This window comes from Leptonychotes weddellii, unplaced genomic scaffold (assembly GCF_054177405.1).
Source record: "Leptonychotes weddellii isolate Sample4059 unplaced genomic scaffold, ASM5417740v2 HiC_scaffold_5354, whole genome shotgun sequence".
Taxonomy (NCBI): domain Eukaryota; kingdom Metazoa; phylum Chordata; class Mammalia; order Carnivora; family Phocidae; genus Leptonychotes; species Leptonychotes weddellii.
The window spans coordinates 1-11,009 of NW_028021297.1; the positions used below are offsets into that span (position 1 = coordinate 1).

General features: G+C 42.3%; 1 protein-coding gene across 1 annotated transcript; it reads left to right on the forward strand.

The window, feature by feature from the left end:
* Positions 1 to 2,762: 2,762 nt before the first annotated feature.
* LOC115944718 (uncharacterized) lies at positions 2,763 to 9,255 on the forward strand. The gene is made up of 2 exons (XM_031040764.2): positions 2,763 to 6,317; positions 6,727 to 9,255. The coding sequence occupies exons 1-2, from the start codon at positions 6,118 to 6,120 to the stop codon at positions 8,198 to 8,200; spliced, it is 1,674 nt and encodes a 557-aa protein (XP_030896624.2). The 5' UTR covers positions 2,763 to 6,117; the 3' UTR covers positions 8,201 to 9,255.
* Positions 9,256 to 11,009: the final 1,754 nt, after the last annotated feature.

Consider the following 11,009-nt stretch of genomic DNA (forward strand, 5'->3'; position numbering starts at 1 on the left):
GCCATGGTCCAAGCCTTCATGGAAACTACCTAGGGTCACATACCTTTTCTGTGAAAACAAAGTTTTATGTGTTAAATTGACTCTTCATTAGCCTTGGTCCAAGTCTGAGACTCCCTAATTTTATAGATGTGAATGTGGCCTCCAGTGTGGCTCTGAGGGTGTGACCAGCACCTGCTTTATCCCTCCTTACTCATGTCTGACTGTCTTCCATTCCCCCCTCAAGAGATTGGCCCCAAATCATTGGGAATTGGGGTGATGACCAGTCTGGCTTTTTCAAGCTTGTGTTGTGTGGGGTATTGTGAAGATCTGGGGAGTCCATCACTTGCTGAGTATCGAGGAGAGAAGGTGGTGGTGGCTTTTGGTGTCTTTCAAGGAACTTCCAAAAGGGAAGAAGTTGTAGGCATCTAAAGGTTGATATCCTTGGTTGAGGACCAGTTGGAACTTGATGGCCTGTAGCCTGGAGGAGACAAAGAATAGCAACATACTGATTAGTTTTGGTCCAAAGAGTAACATTAGGAGAACTCCTAGAGTGAGGGGAATAAAGGGAGTAAGGGTATAATTGTAAGCACTTGTGGACAGATCACCCAGGAACGCAGGTGTTCCCTTGTTATTAAATCTTTTATTTTTAAGGCAGAGAGGGAAGTGAAGACCCTGGATGTAGGGATTAGTAACCATTGGGCCAGTGGGTGAAGAAGACAGTTGAGTTATAAAAAGGAAATGATGGCTATGGCAAGCCTATTTCTAATAAGATGACACAGGAAAAAAAAAGAGAAGACTTGTAGGTCATGGAATCTTTTTGGAGAGTGATGTTAGATCTTTGAAGAGATCACAGGATAGGCATCCGTGGTATTTGCCAGGGGATGATTCCAGGGTTTGACTCTGGAGCAATGGATCCAGTCAGGGACTCCTGGTACCTTGATGGCTGTAGGGGAAGATAAAAGAACCAGGAAAAGCGCTTTCCACACAGGTTTTAGTTGGCATTTAGGGAAGCCCCCTTTTCAGACCTTGATTAGACTTTGTTCATTAGGTTCATATAGAGAAGGTGCCCCTTGTTGGATAGTGGAAACTATTAGGCTGTATTTTTTAAAACCTGTTGAAATTTGGATAAAGAGATAATATGACTTTGTATCCCTAGAGTCTCTGGCTTTACCAGGAGGTCTGTAGTAAGAAGGATTGCTCATAGAGGACTCCAAAAGGACTCAAACCCAGGGCCTCCTTGGGAGCTACATGACTACAGAGAAGGGAAATTGGCAGGGCTTCTTTCCAGTTCAGTGATGTTTTTTGTGTGAGTTTTTTAATAATACCTTTTAGGTAGTGGTTGGCCCTTTCCACCTTCCCAGAGGACTGTGGCTTTCAAACACAGTGAAGGTGGTATTTGATACCCAGTACTTTGGAGACAGATTGAACTATGGTGGCCACAAGGGAAGAGTCCATTGTCACTCTGAAGTGACTTTGAGATGCCAAATTAGGGGATAATTTCATGCAGAAGTTTGTTGACTACTCAACTGCCGTTTCAGTCCATGTCGGGTATGCGTCTATCCACCCTCTGAAGGTGTCAAGAAGCATGAGAGGAGGTATTTGTATCCTCTGCAGGGTGGCATCTGAGTAAAAATCCATCTGCCAGTCTTCTCCAGGGTAGGATCCATACCTCTGTATTGGTTGGATTAATCGAGGTTGATGGACACCCTGGGTTGGTATATGTGTGAGGCAAGAGGAGGTTATTTGTTGAACCACCTGGGAAAGTCCTTTACCTTGAAACATTCTGGAAATGACAGTTTGTAAGGCATCTTGTCCTAAATAAGTAGAGTTATGAAGGGCTTTAATTAGTTTCCATTGGCAATTTTGAGGAATGGCCAATACTTGAGTGGGGGAGCGAATGAGCAAATTGTCCACATATTGAAGGGTAGTTCCCCCCTCAAGTTGTTAGTTTTGTGAATCCTTAGAGATGGCTTGACCAAACAGATGGAGGGGATGCTCTCCCTGAGTCCCTGTGGGAGTATTGTCCAGGTAAGTCGTTGGGTGGGCCACAAGGAGTGGCCCATTCAGATGCAAACAGAAATTGGGATTGTTGAGCCAATGAGATGCAAAAGAAGGCATCTTTAAGGTCCAGGACCATAAACCCAGAGACTGTTTGGAGGAATGGTACCCAGGATGACATGCGGATTTGGCATGGTTGGGTTAGGGATGCAACAGCCTCATTAATGGCTCACAGGTCATGGACTAGGTGATAGCTGTTTCCTTTTTTTAACTGCTAGGATGGGAATGTTGTAGGGTGAAGTTGTGGGGATAAGAAGCCCATGTTTTAAGACTTGGCTCAGGTTGTGATCTCAGAGTTGTGAGATTGAGCCCCACATTTGGCTCTGCACTGGGCATGGAGTCTGCTTAAGATTCTCTCTAACCCTCCCCATCCCTCTCTCTTTCTCTCTCTCTCTCTCCCTCTCCCCCATCCCTCTCCCTTCCTCCCTCCCTAAAAAATAATAATAAAATAAATCCTTAAGACTTTACCAAATACTATTAGAACTAACAAATGAATTTAGAAAAGTTGCAGAACACAAAATGAATATACCAAAATCTGTTGCCTTTCTTTCTCTTTCTTTCTTTCTTTCTTTCTTTTTCTTTCTTTCTTTCTTTCTTTCTTTCTTTTTCTTTCTTTCTCTTTCTCTCTCTTCCTTTTTTCTTTTTTTTTTTAAGATTTTATTTATTTATTTGACAGAGAGAGATAGTGAGAGCAGGAACACAAGCAGGGGGAGTGGGACAGGGAGAGGCAGGCTTCCCACCGAGCAGGGAGCCTGATGCAGGACTTGAACCCAGGACCCTGGGATCATGACCTGAGCCGAAGGCAGATGCTTAATGACTGAGCCACTAGGCTCCCTCTCTCTTTCTTTCTTTCTTTCTCTCTCTCTCTCTTTCTCTCTCTTTCTTTCTTCCTCTCTTTCTAAGTAGGTTCCGTAGCCAGCATGAGCCCAACATGGGGGCTTGAACTCATGACACTGAGCTGAGATGAGGAGTCAGATGCTTAACCGACTGAGCTACCCAGGCAACCCTGTGTTGCATTTTTTTTTTTTAAAGATTTTATTTATTTATTTGTCAGAGAGCACAAGCAGAGGGAGAAGAAGGCTCCCTGCTGAGCAAGGAGCCCAATGTGAGACTCGGTCCCAGGACCTTGGGATCATGACCTGACCCAAAAGCAGACACTTAACTGACTGAGCCACCTAGGTGTCCCCCTCTGTTGCATTTCTATGTCAGAAAGAGAAATTAGGAAAACAGTCCCATGTTCAATTCTTTCAAAAACAATAAAATGCTGTGAATAAATGTAACCAAAGAAGTTGAAAGACCTGTGCTCTGAAAGCTATAAGACATTTAATGAAGAAAATTGAAGATGGACATAGTAAATGGAAAGATAAACCTTTGTCATGCCTTATAAATATTAATATTGTTTAAAAATGCTCAGACTTTGAAAAGCACTCTACATATTCAATGCAATCCATATTCTATACAATAGAAATAGTGTTTTTCAAAGAACTTTAGCAAAAAAGCAAAACCTCTAAAATTTACATGGAAACAGAAAACATTGCACCTAAACAAAGCAGTGTTGAGGAAACATATTCAAGTTGAAGATAAAACAACCCCAGATTTCAAACTGTACTACAAAACTAAAAAATCAAAACAGTATGGCATTGGCACAAAAACAGACACATAAACCAAGGAAACAGAATAGAGTCCAGGATTAAACCCATGTTTATATGGTCAAATTATCTACAAAAAAAAAGGAGTTGAGTATATACAATGGGGGAAAGACTGTCTCTTCAGGAACTAGTGTTAGGAAAATGAGACAGCTACTTGCAAAAGCATGAAACCACCTTATTACACCTTACACAAAAGTAAACTCTATGTGGATTCCATACCCAAGTGTAAGACTTGACACCCTATACTTCTTTTTTTTTTAAGATTTTATTTATTTATTTATTTGACAGAGTGGGAGAGGGAGAAGGCTTCCCGCCGAGCAGGGAGCCCGATGCGGGGCTCAATTCCAGGATCCAGGGCTCATGACCTGAGCCGAAGGCAGAGGCTTAATGACTGAGCCACCCAGCCGCCCCTGAAACTGTATACTTCTTAAGACAGAACAGAGGCATTAAACTCATGGACATCAGCCTTAGCTATATTTTTGTGGAATTATCTCTTCAGGCCAGGGAAACAAAAGGAAAAATATAAAATGGGGTAGAGGAACATAATAGACATTTTCCCAAAGAAGATATACAGATGGACACTAGGCACATGAAAAGCTGCTCAGTAACAATAATCATCAGGAAGTGCAAATCAAAACCACAATGAGATATCACCTCAAAGCAGCCAGATTGGCTGGTATCAAAAAGACAAGAAATAACAAGTGTTGGTGAGAATGTGGAGAAAAGGCAACTCATCTTTGCTGGTGGGAAGGTACTTTGGTGCAGCCACCGTGTGGGAAAGAGTATGGAGTTTGCACAAAACAGTAAACACAGAAGGACAGTATGGTCCTTAATTGCACTTCTGGGTGGTTCACCTTAGAAAAAAACTAACACAAAAAGATACGTGCATGACCACATTCACTGTGGCATTAGTTACAGTACTCAACATATGGAAGCAACCCATGTGTCCATTGACAGATGAATGGATAATAAAGATGTGGTATTCACATACAAGGGACTGTTACTCAGCCATATAAAAAGGGTAAAGTCTTGCCATTTGTGACAACATGGATGGACCTAGAGGGTATTCTTCCGAGTAAATAAGACAGAAAGACAAACACCATATTTTATTTATATGTATAGTCTAAGTAGCAAAGTGAACAAGCAATAAAAGGAAAATGGAAACGGACTTAAAAGTATAGAGAACAAATTGGTGTTTACGAGATTGGAAGGGGATGGAGGGATAGGTGAAATAGATGAAGAGGATTAGTCAGTACAGAGTGACACTTTTTAAATAAGTCGTAGGGGTGGTGCCTAGGTGGATCAGTCGGTTAAACATCTGCCTCTTGATTTCAGCTCAGGTCATGATCTCAGGGTCATAAGATTGAGCCGCTCATCAGGCTGTGCACTCAGTGGAGATTCTGCTTGAAGATTCTCTCCCTCTGCCCTTCCCCCTCCCGAACTCTCTAGCTGTCTCTCAACATAATAAATAAATAAATCTTAAGTAAGTCACGGGAATGAAAAGTACAGCAGAGGGAATATGGTCAGTAATATTGTAGTAGTTTTTTATAGTGACATGTTAATTACACTTAGTGTGGTGAGCATTTTGTAATGTATATAATTGTTGAATCACTGTGTTTTACACCTGACGCTAATATTGATGGTCAATATACTTCCACAAAAGAAAAGAAAGAGAGAGAGAGAGAGAGAAAGAAAGAAAGAAAAAGAAAGAAAGAAAGAGAAAGGGAGAGAGAAAAGAAAGAAAAAGAAAAGCTCACACTCACCATCATCAATGAAATTGAACCCTAAAGTAAGAGCCCATCTTCCAGATTTCTCGTCACCCTCCAAATCCTTCCTCACGCTCGGCTGTTCTCCAGGGGCTGGGCAGCAGCCACACACACCATCCAACCTCCCAGTGGCAGTTGGGGCAGTCCAGGCAGGCTTCACCAAGGGCCTCTGTGCCTTCAGAACATCCCAGCAACCCTCAGTTGGGCCAGGTTCTGGAGAAGGGAACAGCATTTGGACATGTCCATTAGAAACATGACTCAGTTTTATTCGAGAAGGGTGATTTTGTCACTCACCTGGCTTCCAAGTCGGACTGTTCATTCATCCTCACCCACATTGCAAGTCTTTCTGTATTCCTCTTAACAGAGGTAGAGTGCGGGTGTATCTTGCCCAGGTCCTTTCTACTTTCCTTTTCTGATAATACTTATCTCCACATTAGTCTTCATCAATTTTGAAGTATTTCTGAGTAAACGGGCTGCCCTTCATACACTTTTCCTCTTACTGCCAAAGTCCCAAATCACTAGGGTCCTCAGAATTTTTCTTTGGTCACTTGTCCATTCTTCCTGATGAGCTTCATTTACATTTTGTGATGAGTATATGAATAGAAATCGACATATGGTCTATTTTCTTACCTTCAAACATCAGATCATTCTCAAGAAATTACATTATGCTACCAATTTTTGCAGTTTGTCCCAGTCAGGATAAAAGGAGTGCATCGAGGACTCAGCGGAATATTTTGCAGAATGAGTTACCCAGTGAAGAGAAAATAGTCGTATTTGCAAGAAATGATTCGTGTTCTGTTTTTGGAGAAAACCGGAAATTTCATAGCAGTGGAGATCAGACCCAAACCCAGGAGGGGCATTTGAGGTGAGTGACACTCCTGCAGGAGAAGGGGATCAGGGCAGATTGTGAGACTAACTTGAAATTAGAGAATAGCTGAAAACATACTTCAACAATTGTATGGTCGGAATTTTCATACAACGAAGCTTTTATGAATGCATTCTAGATCCTGATCATCTGAAAAACAGTTCAGTTGGAAACAATGGTGAGAAAAACTATTATCTGAGAAACCTAGAGTGTTATGACTATGTTTGAGTCCTCAGCCAGTGCATTAAGCTTGTTCCTCTTTGTTACCATGGAGACAGTGCCACAAACATGCCCATTCATTGAAAGTGGCCATTATGTAAATAAGCATTAATAAACATCAATAGGTCATTAATAAAGAGTTTGGTTATAATCATTATTCCCTAACAGTGTGCCTTCCTATTTTGAACAGACATCATTTGGTGGAGTGTGTCTGTGAAAGCAATGAAGGTAATCAATGTGGAGAAACCGTGAGGCAGATTACAAGTTTTGCTGTGCATGAGGATTGCCCTCCTGGAGAAAAATCCCATGAATGCACTAAGTGTAGAGAAGCCTTCGCAGATGGATCTTTCCCTGAGAACCCAGGAAGATCTCATCCTGGACACAAACCTAGTCTCTGTGAGGAATGTGGGCCAGCCTGTAGCTGTGTCTTGAGCTTTAGCCCTCATGTTGGCGCAGACCTTGTAGGGAAACCGTATGAATGTCAGGACACTGGGAGAGGATTGAAGAGAGAATTGAAGAGTCTCAGTAGTAAAAAGTCTTTAGAGTGCAAGAAGTGTGGAAAAGCTTTCACTCACACCTCATCCTTTCAGGGTCATGTGCGAGGTCACTGTGGACAGAGAGTCCATGCGTGTGACATGTGTGGGAAAGCCTTTATGTATCACTCCTGTCTTACACGTCATGTGAGAACTCACACTGGAATGAAACCCAGTGATTGTACAGACTATGGGAAAGCCTACATTTGCCTCTCATACTCTCAAGATTACTCAAGTAATCAAACTGGGAAACGAATTTTTAGATGTGGGCAGTGTGGGAAAGCCTTCACTCGTCAGGCCTACCTTCTAGTGCATGTGAGGACACACACTGGAGAGAGACCCTATGAATGCCAGCAATGTGAGAAGACCTTCACAGATCATGGAAATCTGCGAGAACATGTGAGAACACACACTGGGGAGAGACCCTATGAATGTCAGGAGTGTGGGAAGACCTTCAAGTATAACTCAGGCCTGCGAGCACACATGAGGGCACACACTGGGGAGAGACCCTATAAATGTCAGCACTGTGGGAAAGCCTTCACTGGTCACTATTCCCTTCTAGTACATGTGAGAACACACACGGGGGACAGGCCCTATGAATGTGTGGAGTGTGGGAAAACTTTCCAGAAGTGTGAACATTTTAAACGTCACATGACCACGCACAGCACAGTGAAACCCTATGAATGTAAGGAGTGTGGCAGAGCCTTCCGGGATCGCACAGACCTGCGAATACATATGAGGACACACACTGGGGAAAGACCCTATGAGTGTCAGCAATGTGGGAAGACCTTCAGACATCTTGGAAATCTACGAGGACATGTGAGAACGCACACTGGGGAGAGACCATATGAATGTCAGCAATGTGGGAAGACCTTCAGGTATAACTCAGACCTGCGAGAACACGTGAGGACACACACTGGGGAGAGACCCTATAAATGTCAGCAGTGTGGGAAAGCCTTCATTCGTCGCTACACCCTTCTAGTACATGTGAGAACACACACAGAGGGTGGACGCATGGAATGTAAAGAGTGTGGGAAGGCATACAAGTTTTCCTCATCCCTTCGAGTGCATATGAAGAAACACACTGGGGAGAGACATTCACTAGTCACCGCTCCTTTCAAGAACACGTGAGGATGTGCAGTGGACAGGATCCGTTTGAATCTAAGGACCCTGGTAAGATCTTCCAGTGTCCCGTAGACCTGCAAGTACGTGTGATGACACTCACTAGAGCAGAACCATATGAATGTCTGCACTATGAGAAAGCCTTCCATTGCCCCTCTTCTCTTCGAAGACACATGTGAAAAGCACAGTGATGTGAAACCCTATGAACTTAAGAACCATGGAAAAGCCTTCAGGTACCTCATCAATCTGGGAGCACAGACACGATGTGGGAAAGCATTTATTCTCCCTTAAAATCGTTTTTAAAATGCCACCCAGTACACTGGAGATGAACCTGAATGAACATAATTTTGGGAAGACTTCCAGTATAGAACTTCATATATTGTTCATGAAAATTCTGACGGGACAGAAACCGTTTCATTGTTATAAACATGGTTTTGTTTTTGCAAGTGCCTCTTCCTTGATAGAGATGCGAAGTGTCTTAATTCCTAGTTCATGTCACTGATGTGAACACTAATGATGGTCAGTGTCCTTTGTCCTCTGCATCTCTACAACATATACTTTGTTATCTCAGACTTGGAGTAATCACATGGTTATGTGAAACATGTCTCTTTTCCATTACAATGTCTCTTAGACCCAGGGGTGATAAGAATGTGTCTGTTTGGGATGGTGAGGATAATATAACTTTACATAATTTTAGAAAAAGATTTCTTGAATTATACATTCCAGATGTTCCTAGTGTATGATCGTGACACGAGACTTGTACTGTTGAAAGTTCTTTTATGTTGTCTGTTGCAGATACTGGAGTTTCCTGATTCTATATCACCTCTTTTCAGTCTTTATTATTGAAAGATATATTTTCAGGGCACCTGGGTGGTGCAGTTGGTTAAGCATCCAACTCTGGTTTCAGCTCAGGTTGTGATCTCAGGGTTGTGAGATCAAGCCCTGCATCAGCTCTGTGCTCAGCTCGGAGTCTGCTTGAGATTCTCTCTTCCTCCCCTTCTGCCTCTCCCCCCTCTAAAATAAATAAATCTTAAATAAAAAAAGAAAGATATATTTTCACTTCAGTTCTCTCTTTTTATTGAACAGTTGTTAAAATTCTCTTACTGGTTTATCTTATCTGGGACTAACTTTTGATGTCTGTGGTCTTTCTTCCAAATTGTGGCTTGGAAGAACATCCCTTTGCACTATATGTTTCAGATTTGCCTGTTTATTTCCATGATCAGTGATTGTGCTAGAAATACCAGGGAGGTGCTTTCCTCTAGCCCCCAGGAGATCATGTCTGGAGTGCCCAATACCCTTAGCATTAGCCAGAACACCTGGCTAAAAGTTGGCATCTGGTTAATTTTGGACGGAGGAGCCTCTTCAGTTTTATCCACATTGGAGGTAAAAACCCATCATTGTTTCCACAATATAACAGTCCCGAGGTACCCGAAAGGCATACCAACTATTGGACTAAATGTTTGTAGTTTTACCCTTGGATAAGGTATATGGCCAAGTAAGAGTGTGTAACTCATCCTATTGGGTTGGCTGTCAAGGGGAGATGTACTGCTGCCTTAGGACCTTCAAAAGAATTTGCAGGGCGATTGGATGACTCAGTCGGTAGAGCGTGCAACTCTTGGTCTTGAGCCCCACACTGGGTATAGAGATAACTTAAAAAAAAATATTATAAAATAAAATCATAAAGAGAATTTGGAATAGCATGCCCAAGTTGTTATTTACTATTTTCATCCTTTTTAAAAGACACATCAGTAAACTATGAAAACTCTTTATTGTTTAGAGGAGTGACATGTAAAATGCCATAGGAAGTCAAAACATGATGTGTCCACATTAAGCAGTCATGAGGGGTTTTGCCTGCATCCAAATGTCTGGTTTTAAGATCAGCTACCCTAAGTATTGATCTTGAGTTTGAGCAAACTGCAAAATTTGATACTTTCTGTCCCTTTAAGCCAAAAGTTTAACAGATAGATGGTGTCCTCCATTGAAGGGAAGCAGAGAATGAAATTATCTCCATATTGTAACAAAGTAGAAATGCAAAAAACTCTGTCACCCAGAGCAACCTTAGCGGTTTGTGAAAAGGAAGAAAATTCTCTGTGGGTCCCTGGGGCATGACTGTCCAGGGGTATTTCTGTGCTTCCAAGTGAAAGGAAAAACTGGCTACACTTACCAACTGGAATACTAAAAATGTACTGCATAGATGAATTACAGTGGAAAATTTGCTCTCAGTGGCAATGGATGTCAGCCCATTGGGTTAGGAACAACAGAGCGTGGAGGGATGAAAATGTTATTTATTGCTGAGAGGTCCTAGACAGATGTCCATTGTCAGCCATTGGGTTTTCTCAGGAGGGAAATGGTGTTACAAGGCATAGCGGAGGGGATCGTGAGACACTGAGGCTTTTAAACTTCTATCATGGTCTTGATGCCCTGAAGGGAATCTTTATTTATAGAGTATTGTTCTGCCAAGAGATTTTGAAAGATATAATTTTATCTTGATCGGAGGTACACTGTGGATTCTGCCAATATCAGTTGAACATGTTGCCCATAAAGAACAAGGTAGCTGATCCAATAGGAACCAACAACCAGTATTCCCAGGCTCTGCTATGGTGCCATCAGAGACCGAGGGTAGAAAAGAGGCCATGGGGTCGTGTACTTCCCCTGGTGGATTATTTTGATCACTGCTGCCAAATTCTGGAATTATTTGCCCGTTTGAGGGAATCAAATTCTGGCATGATACTTTTCTAAGAGATGTCAGGTGCACACACGAATAGAGGAGAAGTAACTAAGGAGAAGGTATCTCTCCAAGGGCCTAGACGAAAAGAAT